We start from the raw sequence: 16,498 nt of genomic DNA, 5'->3' as shown, positions 1-16,498 counted from the left end.
ACAAAATTGACAAAATTGACAAAATTGACAAAATTGACAAAATTGACAAAATTGACAAAATTGACAAAATTGACAAAATTGACAAAATTGACAAAATTGACAAAATTGACAAAATTGACAAAATTGACAAAATTGACAAAATTGACAAAAATGACAAAATTGACAAAATTGACAAAATTGACAAAATTGACAAAATTGACAAAATTGACAAAATTGACAAAATTGACAAAATTGCCAAAATTGACAAAATTGACAAAATTGACAAAATTGACAAAATTGACAAAATTGACAAAATTGACAAAATTGACAAAATTGACAAAATTGACAAAATTGACAAAATTGACAAAATTGACAAAATTGACAAAATTGACAAAATTGACAAAATTGACAAAATTGACAAAATTGACAAAATTGACAAAATTGACAAAATTGACAAAATTGACAAAATTGACAAAATTGACAAAATTGACAAAATTGACAAAATTGACAAAATTGACAAAATTGACAAAATTGACAAAACTGACAAAATTGACAAAACTGACAAAACTGACAAAATTGACAAAATTGACAAAATTGACAAAATTGACAAAATTGACAAAATTGACAAAATTGACAAAATTGACAAAATTGACAAAATAGACAAAATAGACAAAATTGACAAAATTGACAAAATTGACAAAATTGACAAAATTGACAAAATTGACAAAATTGACAAAATTGACAAAATTGACAAAATTGACAAAATTGACAAAATTGACAAAATTGACAAAACTGACAAAATTGACAAAATTGACAAAATTGACAAAATTGACAAAATTGACAAAATTGACAAAATTGACAAAATTGACAAAATTGACAAAATTGACAAAATTGACAAAATTGACCAAATTGACAAAATTGACCAAATTGACAAAATTGACAAAATTGACCAAATTGACAAAATTGACCAAATTGACCAAATTGACCAAATTGACCAAATTGACAAAATTGACAAAATTGACAAAATTGACAAAATTGACAAAATTGACAAAATTGACAAAATTGACAAAATTGACAAAATTGACAAAATTGACAAAATTGACAAAATTGACAAAATTGACAAAATTGACAAAATTGACAAAATTGACAAAATTGACAAAATTGACAAAATTGACAAAATTGACAAAATTGACAAAATTGACAAAATTGACAAAATTGACAAAATTGACAAAATTGACAAAATTGACAAAATTGACAAAATTGACACAATTGACAAAATTGACAAAATTGACAAAATTGACAAAATTGACAAAATTGACAAAATTGACAAAATTGACAAAATTGACAAAATTGACAAAATTGACAAAATTGACAAAATTGACAAAATTGACAAAATTGACAAAATCGACAAAATTGACAGAATTGACAGAATTGACAAAATTGACAAAATTGACAAAATTGACAAAATTGACAAAATTGACAAAATTGACAAAATAGACAAAATTGACAAAATTGACAAAATTGACAAAATTGACAAAATTGACAAAATTGACAAAATTGACAAAATTGACAAAATTGACAAAATTGACAAAATTGACAAAATTGACAAAAATGACAAAATTGACAAAATTGACAAAATTGACAAAATTGACAAAAATGACAAAATTGACAAAATTGACAAAATTGACAAAATTGACAAAATTGACAAAATTGACAAAATTGACAAAATTGACAAAATTGACAAAATTGACAAAATTGACAAAATTGACAAAATTGACAAAATTGACAAAATTGACAAAATTGACAAAATTGACAAAATTGACAAAATTGACAAAATTGACAAAATTGACAAAATTGACAAAATTGACAAAATTGACAAAATTGACAAAATTGACAAAATTGACAAAATTGACAAAATTGACAAAATTGGCAAAATTGACAAAATTGACAAAATTGACAAAATTGACAAAATTGACAAAATTGACAAAATTGACAAAATTGACAAAATTGACAAAATTGACAAAATTGACAAAATTGACAAAATTGACAAAATTGACAAAATTGACAAAATTGACAAAATTGACAAAATTGACAAAATTGACAAAATTGACAAAATTGACAAAATTGACAAAACTGACAAAATTGACAAAACTGACAAAATTGACAAAATTGACAAAATTGACAAAATTGACAAAATTGACAAAATTGACAAAATTGACAAAATTGACAAAATTGACAAAATTGACAAAATTGACAAAATTGACAAAATTGACAAAATTGACAAAATTGACAAAATTGACAAAATTGACAAAATTGACAAAATTGACAAAATTGACAAAATTGACAAAATTGACAAAATTGACAAAATTGACAAAATTGACAAAATTGACAAAATTGACAAAATTGACAAAATTGACAAAATTGACAAAATTGACAAAATTGACAAAATTGACAAAATTGACAAAATTGACAAAATTGACAAAATTGACAGAATTGACAAAATTGACAAAATTGACAAAATTGACAAAATTGACAAAATTGACAAAATTGACAAAATTGACAAAATTGACAAAATTGACAAAATTGACAAAATTGACAAAATTGACAAAATTGACAAAATTGACAAAATTGACAAAATTGACAAAATTGACAAAATTGACAAAATTGACAAAATTGACAAAATTGACAAAATTGACAAAATTGACAAAATTGACAAAATTGACAAAATTGACAAAATTGACAAAATTGACAAAATTGACAAAATTGACAAAATTGACAAAATTGACAAAATTGACAAAATTGACAAAATTGACAAAATTGACCAAATTGACAAAATTGACAAAATTGACAAAATTGACAAAATTGACAAAATTGACAAAATTGACAAAGTTGACCAAATTGACAAAATTGACAAAACTGACAAAACTGACGAAATTGTGAAAAATTGACGAAAATGTCAAAATTTTTCAAAGTTGTCGTAAATGGATAATTGTTAAAATTGCCAAAATTGTCAAAATTGTAAAAATTGTAAAAATTGTCAAAATTGTAAAAATTGTAAAAATTGTAAAAATTGTAAAAATTGTAAAAATTGTAAAAATTGTAAAAATTGTAAAAATTGTAAAAATTGTAAAAATTGTAAAAATTGACTTAATTGACAAAATTGTAAAAATTGTCAAAATTGTCAAAATTGTCAAAATTGTCAAAATTGTCAAAATTGTCAAAATTGTCAAAATTGTCAAAATTGTCAAAATTGTCAAAATTGTCAAAATTGTCAAAATTGTCAAAATTGTCAAAATTGTCAAAATTGTCAAAATTGTCAAAATTGTCAAAATTGTCAAAATTGTCAAAATTGTCAAAATTGTCAAAATTGTCAAAATTGTCAAAATTGTCAAAATTGTCAAAATTGTCAAAATTTTCAAAATTGTCAAAATTGTCAAAATTGTCAAAATTGTCAAAATTGTCAAAATTGTCAAAATTGTAAAAATTGTAAAAATTGTCAAAATTGTCAAAATTGTCAAAATTGTCAAAATTGTCGAAATTTTCAAAATTGTCAAAATTGTCAAAATTGTCAAAATTGTCAAAACTGTCAAATTTTCAATTTTGTCAATTTTGTCAATTTTATCAATTTATTAAATTCTGTCAATTTTGTCATTTTTTCAATTTAGTCAATTTCGTAAATTTTGTCAATTTTGTCAATTTTGCTAATTTGGTCAATTTTGTCAATTTTGACAATTTTGTCAATTTTGTCAGTTTTGACAATTTTGACATTTTTGACAATTTTGACAATGTTGACAATTTTGACAATTTTGACAATTTTGTCAATTGTGACATTTTTGACAATTTTGGCAATTTTATAATTTTGGCAATTTTGACAATTTTGTCAATTTTGACAATTTTGACAATTTTTACAATTTTTATAATTTTTTTCAATTTTTAAAAATTTTTCAATTTTTACAATTTTGTCAATTTTGACAATTTTGACAAGTTTGACAGTTTGTACAATTTTTACAATTCTAGCAATTTTGACAGTTTTGACAATTGTGACAATTTTGACAATTCCGTCGATTTGTTTTATTCTTTTGAGGTTTTTTTTTCGATTTTTGTATGTCTGCTTTATTCCATTTTCCTATTTCATGTGAATCATGAAAAAACATATTATCTTAAGGTTGAATTAATCTTGCGAACTCACCCTGGCCATCGTTGCCGTTCCGGCGTGGTTACTTCCGCTGCTGCTACTTCCGGCCCCGGCACTGCCACTACTGGAGCTTCCGCCGCCGTTGCTTTGATTCGATCTATCACGTCGATTCACAGTCTTTAGTCCTCTCAACAGACGGGCCAGCGTCGTACGCTTCTTGCTCGTCTCTCGACCATCTGCAGATTGAAAGAAGATTGGTTATAAGATCATTTGAAAAAAAAATTAAAAAAATATTTAAAAGTAACTGTGGGATAAACTTTTAATAAGAATAAAAAAAAAATCTCGCTCAACCTGATTTTTTTCTCGATTAGACATTCCGAGAACTTTTAATAATCCATTATCCGACTTCAATAACCATAACTGGTTCACTGCCTCAAATTCTGTTTTCCGTTTACTAAAATTCATTTCAAGACTGCCAATTCCTCATCCTAAACACGTGTGGGTGTATCCGAAAGCGGGACAATTACGATTAAATAAACACTCCGGGTGCCATTTGGTTGCTAATAACCCCATTCTTAAAATGTGGACGACGACGACGATGAAGACGCGACGTCGCCGATTTCTGTAGAATTCGTTTGTTTTATTTTTTCCTTCATTGTACATACACTGATTTATTGGATCGCCTCCATTTAGAAACAGGCAAACAACTAAAGAAGAAAAAAAAATAGTCGCCGCCGCCATTTGTGATTTGAATAAATCCGATATTAATCTTGCATATTGTATTGAACTTTGCTTTTTTCTCTAATGAAATGCGATGGCTCCACGTTCAATAACGGTTGTCCACCCAATATGACTTTGTGGAGGAGAGTGAGAAATTACTATGGGGAACTTTTGGAATCCTTAATATATTTATAGACGACTCAATTAATGAAACATGCGATTCGACACGCGTTTTTGTGATTAAGGAAAAATTTCGGAATGGGTAGCTGAGATGAGGAAGGTTAATTATCAAGAACTTTGCCGATGATGGATTTCGTGATAACGGCATTGGCAATACTGGGGCAATTATTGGTTGAAGATCTCTTTAATAATGGAATGTTAATCAATATTTTATTAAGTAAAATCAAGTTTGTTAAAGTGTTTTCATCAAGGATTACTCCAATAAATTGATTGGAAAGAGAAAAATTCTTATTTTCAACTACATCTGGACATCCCTACCCCAATTAAAAAAATAAAAATAATAAAAATATTTTTGACGAAAACACTTACCAGTGGGTGGAAATTCGTAAAAATACGCCGAACGTGGACTCAAACAGCTGAAAGAAAAAACGGGAAAAAAACTTTTTTTTAGTATTTATTGCCTATAAATATGGTAGCTTATACAACCCAATGAAAAGAATTTCCTTCTTGCTTTCATAAAAAAAAATAAGACCTTTGATTAAAGCTTATTAACGCGCTGTATGCTTCGGGTTTATAACCTTCTAAAATCACCGGATTTTCATTTCAATGCCAAATAACTTAAAAATGCATGTCCCCCATTGGTGATTTTTAAGGGCCAAAAACCCGAAGCTTTGAGACATCGCTAATTCAAGTTCGATTGAGCAGAAATTTTAAAAAGTTCTGTTTTTAATGAAGTATTTTTTTGGATTTTGAAAAACTGTGTAGGATCGCGGGCCACCAATCCCAAATTGACTAGATAACGTGCAAAGTTTATGAGTTGACCCATATTGAAATTAGTAGTTTTAAAGCAATTTCAGATGAGAAAATAAAAAAGAGAGTTGTGTACGATTGAATAATTCCTAAGACCTGGCTCGCGAAATTGTCTAAATTCCTTTAAAAAAAAAAACAAAATATTTTTCATAAATCTTCATTTGGCATAAGAAAACTTTACATTTAGAAAAAACGTATTTTAACTTCGGAATGTGTCTAAAAATATAAAAATATAGGTGGCCCAAGATATCCCAAAAGCTCTGATTTGTAAATTGTTGCGTTTGTGTGACTTCTTGATGTTCAATAAAAAATTCCTTTTCCACGTGAAAGAGCAAGACAAAACAAAGATAAGAAACCATTTACCAAACAATGATTTCGCATCGTTTCTATGTTCTGAATGCAGAACATGGGAAATATGATCTCTTTTATGAATTCCGACTTCAAAAGTAAAAAAAAATATGGACAACGATACATCGTCTTGATTTAATAGTTTAAAGGATTATTTAACAGCATTTCAAAGTTTGAAATTTAAAAAAATTAAAAATTTTTATTTAATTCAGATTCATCCATTGTATTTTTTTTAATTTCAAATTAAGGAATTTCAATTTTAAAATAAATATTTAAACAAAATGCAAAAAGAATTTGAAATAATGATATTAAAATTTATTATCGTAAATCAATAAAAATAAGACACATTTATTTTTGATTTTCAAATAATAATCTATAATTTTGCAGTTTAAATTGATTAAAACTTGAATTAAACTACCTAAAATATTTTGAAAAATTCGAACTTCAGAACCCATGAATTTGAAATTCTAGAAAAGATTTTGATTTTAAATTCGTCTCTCGAACTTCACAATGGATGATGCAGGGTTTTCAAGTCGACGCTATATATACCGACATGTCAAAGGCTTTTGACGTGATTAACATAAATGCTCTCCTATCAGTACTGTGTAAAAATGGGATCACCGGAATTTGCCTTCAGTGGATTCGTTCGTACCTGAAAGAAAGAGTCCAGTTTGTGCCAGCGGCTTCGGCGTAGTGGTTAGAGTTCAAGTCATCTACGCTAAAGTTCATGAGATCGAATCCCGGTCATGGCATACATAGTACACTTTCTGTGGTCTGGTGGTTTTAGCATTTGTGAGATGCTAGCCATCATTACTTCGAAAGATGTGCGCTTAGAAAGAGACGAACCAGCCCAAGGCTGAAAGTCTCTATAATAAGAAAAAAAAAAAAAAAAAAAAAAAAAGTCCAGTTTGTGAAGATAGGGAATGCGAGATCCAGGGTATTCTCGGTCAACAGCGGCGTACCACAAGGGAGTCACTTGGGACCCCTTCTTTTCGTCACTGTTATGAACGAGTTTCCCGGAGTGCTGCATGACGTTTTTGTGTTGATATACGCAGATGATCTAAAACTGTTCCTCCCTGTGCGACACCCAAAGGATTGTTTGACCCTACAAAATGCGCTTCATAGATTTTCAGAGTGTTGCAGCAGTTTCGGATTGAAAATCAATGCCTCAAAGTGTAATGTGATAACCTTTTCCCGGAAAGTGAGTAATATTGTGCACGAATATCGTTTCGAGAACAGCTGTGCCATAGCTAGAAAATCCTCCGTGAAAGATCTGGGAGTCGAGTTGGATGAAGAACTCAGTTTCTCAAAACATGTTGAACAAGTCGTAGCCAAAGCAAACTCTATGTACGGAATGGTAAGCAGGATTTGTAACGAGCTGGACAATCCTTACACTATTGTCTCTATGTTGGGCTTATCCGAACCACTATTGAATACGCCAGTATAGTGTGGCAGCCGTATTATAACGTTCATAAAAACAGGATTGAAAGGGTTCAAAAAAGATTTCTGAAATACGCCTTAAAGAATCTTGGATGGCAAGAAGAAATGCCGGAATACAGATCATTGTGTATGTTAGTTGGACTGGAATCACTCGAAACTCGGAGGAAATCAACAGATGCGCTGTTTTTAAAGGACTTGATCAGTGGAAAGTACTTTTCCCCATATTTAGTATCACAAATTTCTCCAAATGAAGGACGTAGCAGTTTGCGCAACGTGAGACCGTTTCAGCTTCCAAATCGAATACAGAATTACGCTCGTAATGAACCAATCTATAGAATGATGGCGCTTTACAACGCACATGCTGATGTAATCAAAATAACTATGTCCAGAGAACAAATAAAAAATAGTCTTAAGATGTTTTTATCATAGATGTGTTGTAACTAGTTAGGATCAAAGGCTGAAGCCTAAATCTGATAAAAAATAAATAAATAAATTGAAATTGCACATTTCGAAAGAAATTTAATAAGGAAAAATGTAATTTTTTGTAGCTGCCACAAATATTTTAAAGAGAACATTTCTAAATAATCTACTGCATATTTGATTACAAACTTCTTTAAATAATTGCAAAATATATTTATCATTAAAAAAAAGAGATATCATACATTATTTACACAATTTAAATGATTAAAAAACAGATATACTTTTTTGCAAAATAAAATATTTTCATAAAAAAAAATCTAAACGTTTTTATGGTTCATTCAGTAGAGGGTTAGCTATGTTTTGCAGAAAAATGAGAGTTTGATTTCAGTGAATAAAGTTACAGTTAATTGTTCAACATCCTATATTTTTATTTTGAGTCAGTTACTTGGGCTTAAATTATGAACAAATAACTGTTTCGGTTAATGATAAAGTTATAACATATTTTGTATTGTTAATTGGAAACAGGATCTTACAAGATTTTGCAAACACATACAAAGCTTAGCTTGTAAGCTAAGACTAATTCTAAGAACTTATGCAAAAACCAAGTTGAAAAGTGAACAAATAAGAATTTGAAAATCAAAGGGACTTAACAGTGTACATAAAATTTTCTGTAACTATAAACTTAGTTAAAAAAAAAGATTTCAATAAATAAAGCTTTTGTTTCAATTTTTTTTTCCGTCTTGAATTCGAACCATTTTTCAGATTCCGTCAAATTTAGTGATCTTGGGTTTTGGAATTGAAAAATTACTAAGTTTAGAGCAAAATCAATCATTTGTAACTAATGAACCGACAAACCCCTTTTAAAAACAAAATCTGATTTGAAAGCTATTTATCATCCTTCATTTGATAGAGGATTTATATATTACCTAGAATTTCCAGTTTCAAAGAAACAATGTTTGAAAATTCGAATCCTTCGACTTAGGTATCTTAGAAATGTTTCAAAATGTTGCTAAAATTTCAAAAATTCATCATTGATTTTCAAAAACTAGAGCCCGCAGAAAAAAAAACTGAATTTTTGCATATGTCGCCCTAAAATCAGTCAAAATCCGCTCTTAAACCCTCTTCAAACGGAAAAACGTTAATTTTGTTGCCTTGTGCCATCGAAAAGAAAAAAAAGTAACAAAAATAAATTTAATCGCAATATTTTGTTATTTTGTTTTAATACTTCACTCGAAACATAAATATGTATGTATATTTAAAGTGAAGTACCATGCAATTATGAATCATTTTTACATTTTTAAAGAATTCACTTAGTGACTTCTATCGACATAAACACACTCTCATAAAAAAGCTCGTAAAAAATCTGAACAATGTTGCTAAAAATTCAATTGACTATTTTATTTCAATTTTTGTCACGATTTTCGCAAATTTTCAAAAGAATCTCGACATATTCTAGCTTTAAAAAGTCTTATTCGAAATTTTCTGGATAAACTATGATTAGTAATCGAAAAATAGCAATTTTGAAAGCACAAAACCGTGAGGGTTTTTCCCAAATAGTGTGTTTGATATGAGATGGTTTCCTTTTAAACTCAGCAATGCCAAATCTATTATTATAAAGCTACAAAAATCACCGTGCCGTGCGTAAAGATGATTGTCTTGTGTTTAATTCTCAAATAAAAACTATCACTGGAAAATTAGAACATAAGCATCTTTTCAAAAATTTGGATATTTGCAACATAAACTAAACATTCATTTGTTTTTTTTTATATGATTGATAGTTTTTTTTATGAATCATAACGTGCGATACTTGAAAAAAAATTGAGGAGACCTTTTAAAATTATCATTTCTTTCTTCGAGGCAGTTTTAAACTCTGAGCTTTGGTTAACTTTGTGATTTTTTTTTCAATTAAGAGGGGTTATTGATAAGATTTCAGAGTATTTAATAAACTTTAAACTTACGATATTATTCTTAAACATTTTTTGAACTGCTCAATTCAATTTAAATTAAAATTCAGAATTTTGATTTTTGGGTTGAATTCTTGATCTTGGAACCAAATCTTAAACTTCGGATCTCTTTTGTCAATTTTCCCTTTTAAAACCTTCATCAAATTTATGCTTGAAAATTCTTTTTTTTTTGAGAATTGGAAAAAAATGCCAACAGAAAACTTCTATAACTTTCTGCTCAGAGAGTCTTCGAAAAGGTGATCATTGAAATGAAACCTTTTTTTATTCAATATCTTTGAATTGTTCTAACGTTTTGTAAAAATTATATATAATAAATTTTTTACCACTTTCAAAAGTTATCCTAAAAACTAAAGCTGTAAAAATAAAAACTAATTACATTTTTGAAATCAGCGCCCCAAAATTATTCGAAATTAGCTCTTAAACTCTTTCAACCTCGAAAAATATGCTTTGTGTTGCCTGGGATGTTTGTCGATAACATTGAAAACTTATTTTTTTATTTGCATTAAAATCACGGAGAAGCTGATTCTTTTTCAATTTCTTAAAAAACATTAAAAAAAAGTTTTTTTTAATTTTAACTTATATTCATATGAAAAACTAGATCTTTACTTTGTCCAAATTAAAAATTTTAACTGTCAAAAGGACTTGTCGAAATGACAGAATTCATGATAAAAATTCCAAAAACGTCCGAATGTAACATGGGATATCATCGAAAGAATATGCCGTAAATGTCATGATTTTTTTTGAAAAAGATACAACGGCACACCAGAATTCTGAAAAATCCATGATATATACTGCATGAGATATTTTTTCTTTGAAATTCCATGTTTATCTTAAACTTTCGATCACCTTCGAAAATTTGATAATTTTTCGGTACGAAATATACCAAAGATGAATTCAAAACTGTACATAGATTTGAATGTTTGAAATATGTTTAGGCTTGGCAACACTCCAAGAAAAAAGGAAATCATTTTCCACTGAATGTTGTTTTTGATAATTTCCTTTGATAATCAAACCAATTAGGTTTTATTTAAAAAAAAAATTAAAAACTCGCAAATCTGTGTTTTGCGTTATTTCAAAACGTTATTTTAAACATTTTCATATCATTTCCGTCTTTTTTGTTTTTTTATGCTTGTCCATTGTGTAATATTTGTTTGACAAAATAACTTTTCTCATTGTTATTATTTTTGTTATTATAGTAATATTTATCACTTTCATATCTTTTTTGTAAATTTATCAATTTTATATTTTAGTCATTTGCTTACATTTGTATTTTTTCTCATAAATGTAAATTTTGTTATTTTGTCATGAGTTTATTCATAATTGTAATATTTTTTTGTTGATTCCATAACTTTTATCATTTTGAAAGTTTTGTAATTTTGGCCTTTTTTCTTTTTTTATTTTTGGCATTACTATTATTTCCGCTATTTATGTAAAACCTATCAGTTTTTCCTGTTGCCAATAATGTTATTTTTATAAATTCAGCCTTTTTGTGATGTTTGTCATTATTGCCATCTCTTGTATTTTTTTTTATAAATTGTATTTTATTATTGCTTTTTGAGCACATTTCAGTCATTTTTGTCATTTTTTCAATTTTTTTTTTTTCATTTTATTCATTTACACTAAGTATGAATTGTTTTTTTTTTGTCACTTATCGTCATTTTTGAGAAATTTGTCGCTCCGAATTTTCCTTTGATTACCAATCTCAAAAATTTAAAACCAAATACAGGCTAAAATTATCACCTTAAGCTTGATTGAGAACAATTCTGTTTTTGTTTTCATTTATCGGCAGCCGAACACAGAATAAGTATTGACTGTAAAATTCAGATAAAAAATTTGAAATTTTTTTTACTATAAATCGCCCTTAACTTGTTCAATTTTGTGACATTAAAAGTTTTTTATTGAGAATTAGCTATCATAGATAAAACTAACTTAAAAAAATCACTATCCCTATATAAAAAGCAAAAATAGATGAAAGTGGGCAAATTCAGAATAATATGCTAACTCCCAATAAAAAAAATCCAGGTAATCACTTTGGCCAAGATTGGTAAGAATTAATTTAAAATACAGTGGTTGAAAGTTCAAATATTTAGTTCTAGTTGTATAAATCAGGCTTCCAAAACTGGCCTCTAAAATTGAATTATTCTCTTAATCAAATTCTACGATAAATATGCACAAAGTAAGACTTCCTCAAAGATTGACTATTCATCTTCTTTTGGTTAATTTATTTTAGGAAATTCATCTGTTGTATAGTAATATTCCTACCCACCCACCAATCTGTGGTAACATCTGCACAAAGTCCAATCATCTGTACCACCTTTATTCAACTTTTGGAAGCAGAGGAATGTCCGTTGAGGCTCAGGGAGAAACCAGACACGCGGGATATTATTAACCAGAAGGATTTATGACTCAATCAAACGTAAAGCAATGCGGTCACACCATTCGATTATAATTCGCGCCAGCTGCTGCTGACTCAACCAACCACCCACACTTGCCCAGTCCGGAATCGCCCTGAATCCAGCAACCAGCTTGGGATGCCAGGAAGCAGGAAAGCCGAAAATAAAAACAAAACAATTCCCGAAAACCACCAAATTTACATCCGAGACCCAAGAGAGAAAGCACAAACAAAAACCATTACTGGTGGCTGTCATTTTGAGCAAACAAACAAACAAACACCCTATAATTCGTACCACCAATTGGGGAAAATAAACAATAAAGAGTGCCATAAACGATGAAACAACTACAGGCAACAAAAAACCAATTTTGCGTGCGATTTTTTCTCTCCTTCATCGCCCGCGTTTTATTTTCGTTTAACCTCTTTCCGAAGGGTTTTTATTTTTATGTTCCGACTGTTCAATTTTAACAGTTGACCAGAGCGTTCCCAAAAAGTTCGATTGGAATGGTAACTTTTCACCCGTTAAAACATAGGGACAAAAATGGCCCGGTATTGGAATGTGCGAGCGAAATAAAAAATATGAATAATTTATTGAAATACAATCGAGAGAATGTGCGCCGCGCGTCGAGGACGACGACAGTTTGTTGCCGGGGCCAAATTGGGGCGCTCACATTTCGCTCGAATTTAATGGGCAATAAAACCCAACAATTTTCGATTTACCGTCACAGCGAGCCGATAAGTTGGCTTTAAAGAAGCTTTTTTAAGCTCAATTGTAAAAGTTAATATTGTGAAAAAACTAAAATTGTCAAAGTTATCATACAAACATTGAAACTCCAAGAGGATTCAAAAACAAATGGTTGAGTTCGTGAAAAGAATACTATGTCTTAAAGCTTTTTTAAAAATTACGTCTTAAATTTTTGGAAATGATTTCAAAAGTTATCAAAGTCAATATAAATGCATCTTGTTCTCTTCAGGAATAACAAATTGCTTTAAAATTAAAACGAGAAAAGATTCTTAAAGCAATCTGTAGATGATTTTTCAGCTTTAAATAATGAAAAATGTAATAGAAATACGAAAAGATTGAATAGAAAATTGATTAAGTAAGGAAAAAAGTAAGTGTGTAAGTAAGAAAGTAAGTAAGTAAGTATGTAAATAAGTAAGTACGCAATTAAGTAAGAAAACAAGTAAGTAAGTAAGAAGAAGAAAGAAGGAAGTAAGTAAGTAAGTAAGTAAGTAAGAAAGTAAGTAAGTAAGTAAGTAAGTAAAAAAGTAAGTAGGTCAGTAAGTAAGTAAGTAAGTAAGTAAGTAAGAAAGTAAGGAAAAAAGGAAGTAAGTAAATAAGTAAGTAAGTAAGTAAGTTAGTAAGTAAATAAAAAAACAAAAAAAAAGGATTAAAAATATACACAATTGAAAAAATTTAAAAAAACTGACAAAAATAAAAAAATTGACAGAATTGACAAAATTGACAAAATTGTCAAAATTGTAGAAATTGACAAAAATGAAAAAAAATTAAAAAAAATTGACAAAATTGACAAATTTGACAAAATTGAAAAAATTGTCAAAATTGTAAAAATTGACAAAATTTACAGAATTGACAAAATTGACAAAATTAACAAAATTGAAAAATTTGAAAAATTTGAAAAATTTGCCAAATTTGTAAATTTGACAAAATTGACAAAATTGACAAAATTGACAAAATTGACAAAATTGACAAAATTGACAAAATTGACAAAATTGACAAAATTGACAAAATTGACAAAATTGACAATATTGCCAAATTTTTCAAAATTGGCTTAATTGGCAAAATTGATAAAATTTTCAAATTTGTCAAAATCGTCAAAATTGTCGAAGTTTTCAAACATCCCAAAATGGATTAAATTTCAAACTGATGTTAATTTTTTTTATTCTTTTAAAAAATTGTTTACATTTTTATAAATAAAAAATTAAAATTTAAGTAATAATAAAATTAAAAAAAAATTTCCAACAGTTCTAGTTTTGTTTCGAACTTACCTTTGCTGCATGGCCGCACTGCTCGCAGGTACATTGGTGCTATTTTGTGATTGTGTTGGTTGACTTTTCTGAGATTGTTGCTGTTGTTGTTGTTGGGAATTGAGTTGCTGTTGTTGCTGTTGCTGCTGTCGAGCTACCCTTGGGGCAAACACTCCATAGCCGAAGCCATAAATTTCGTCCTCTTCCTTGTCCGACAGACAACTGGACGGCTGTAAATAGAGACGGAAAATGGAATGTTTAAAATCAGTTTCGAAATTTGTCATTTCATCGAAGTTGTTTTTGGTTAAATTTGTTTTCAAAAAGTTGGTTGTTTAATTTTGCAATTTTTTTTCAGAACTAAGATCGCTTTAACATTCAGGTGTCTCACGATAAACCGATTTAATTTGCTGATGACGACTGTTTGCTCAGCTTCTTTATTGCTGGGAGGGCTGCACCATCTTTTCCGAAAAACGGGCGTTCCAGTTCATTTGCTCGGACTTCTATTCCTGTTTTTTTCCTGCTGAACTGCTGTCAATCCAACCGAGGAGGGCCCAGCTGCAAATGGCAAGAAGAGACCACACCAGAGCACCAGGGGAAATTAATTCCATCCGCGACTGGCTCCGGCCATAACTAATTCCGACGATTAACTTGGCCCCCACAATTAAACCTCATTCACTTCTCTTCGAGGTTCGCGAAATGCCGGAGGGCGTCCTTTGGTGAATGAGCAAGCAAGCAAGCAAGCGAATCCTGATCCCTTCGGATTTGGACGGAACAACGACACGGCGAAAACAAAACTTCTGACGCACACAATAATTAAAGTCATTTTCGCCAAATGTTTGCTGCTTGTCTTTCGGGAGTTTTTCGCATCCTGAGATAAGATGTCTCTGGGACGTCTCTCTTTTCTTTTCAGGAATCCTCCCGGAATCAGGATGTGTTCTTGAGCAAATAACACCATACGAGAACAAAACGTCGTCGTGGTAGGTAATTGCGTTTTATTTACTCAACCTGAGGGAATCCAGAAGAAAGAAAAAACTACATCGAAAAAAGAAAAATACCTACCGAATACTTTCCGGGCACGTAGATCGGCTGGCTGTGACTGTTGGGGAGACCGCCATAGTTGGAACTCCCCCGATGGCCCGAATGATGGCCCCCGGATGATCGCGGCGGATGATGCTGGTGATGCTGATGGTGGTGATGATGATGTGGTCCACCTCCTCCACTAGCACTGCCACTGCCACCGGAAGAGCTGTGGGGACTTCGCTCGGACCAGGCCCTAAGTCGGGCTTCTTCCAGGGCGGCCAGAACTTCCCCGAACGGAGCCATCAGCATCTCGCAGTAAACCGAAGCCAGCCCTTCCAGGTGTCCCCGGCCGCCGTCCTGAGGAAGGGGAAAAGAAGAAGAAACTGGGTCAGATAACCGTCATTTCAGTTTTAGATTCATTTGTATTGATTGATTAAATTTAATTATCAAACAGGTAATAAGAATTTCCGGGACCTGTCTGCATCATCCAAGAGAATCGTGGGGTTGACGCACATGTGGATGAATAGCAAGCAAATTTTTTTGGCGTAGAAATACGTTTTACGGCGATATCATAAGAGTGCAAGTTGAAATTCACGAATACGTCACGCGCCAAGATAATCTTGTCTCTTTAGAAGACATCTTATCTAAAGGACATATGGCGGCCAGCAAGGAAAGGACAAAAACTGGATAAAAATTTGACATGACATAACATGGCCAATTGACAAGACATGACATGACAGGATACTACTTGACGTGATAAAATGACTAAAATTACTTGTAAAAATTGTCAAAATTGTTAAAATTTACGAAATTGATATAATTGACGAGCGAAGTTGACTATCTTACATCTTTTGGCATTTGTCGTCATTCTAATTTAGCGGCACCAGTCTACTAATCTGCCGATGTCGTTTTGTAAAGCAAGACAGTCAACAGCAATAGTAATCTTCCTAAACAGTTTCCACGATGTGTGTCCACGATGAAATTGCCACATACAAAATTTATTCGGAAAAATTCGAGTTTTCATCCAATTGCCATAAAATTTACACGGATTGAAAAATAACTATTAAACTCCATTTAACCATTTTACACGTATTTTATTAA

General features: G+C 30.2%; 1 protein-coding gene across 1 annotated transcript in view; it reads right to left on the bottom strand.

Moving 5' to 3' along the window:
* The window catches only part of LOC129741966 (uncharacterized), a 320,353-nt gene that overhangs the window by 114,566 nt on the left and 189,289 nt on the right, over window positions 1-16,498 (bottom strand). The window contains exons 2-5 of the mRNA XM_055733801.1: window positions 15,437-15,754; window positions 14,399-14,607; window positions 5,384-5,430; window positions 4,169-4,350 (exon numbers count right to left, since the gene is read on the bottom strand). Coding sequence (XP_055589776.1) covers window positions 4,169-4,350; window positions 5,384-5,430; window positions 14,399-14,607; window positions 15,437-15,754 — 756 coding nt within the window. The remainder of the gene's footprint in view (window positions 1-4,168; window positions 4,351-5,383; window positions 5,431-14,398; window positions 14,608-15,436; window positions 15,755-16,498) is intronic.

Source organism: Uranotaenia lowii, chromosome 1 (assembly GCF_029784155.1).
Source record: "Uranotaenia lowii strain MFRU-FL chromosome 1, ASM2978415v1, whole genome shotgun sequence".
NCBI classification, from domain to species: Eukaryota; Metazoa; Arthropoda; class Insecta; order Diptera; family Culicidae; genus Uranotaenia; species Uranotaenia lowii.
The sequence above is the reverse complement of the archived record's forward strand: the minus strand, read 5'-3'. Positions and strand labels throughout refer to the sequence as shown.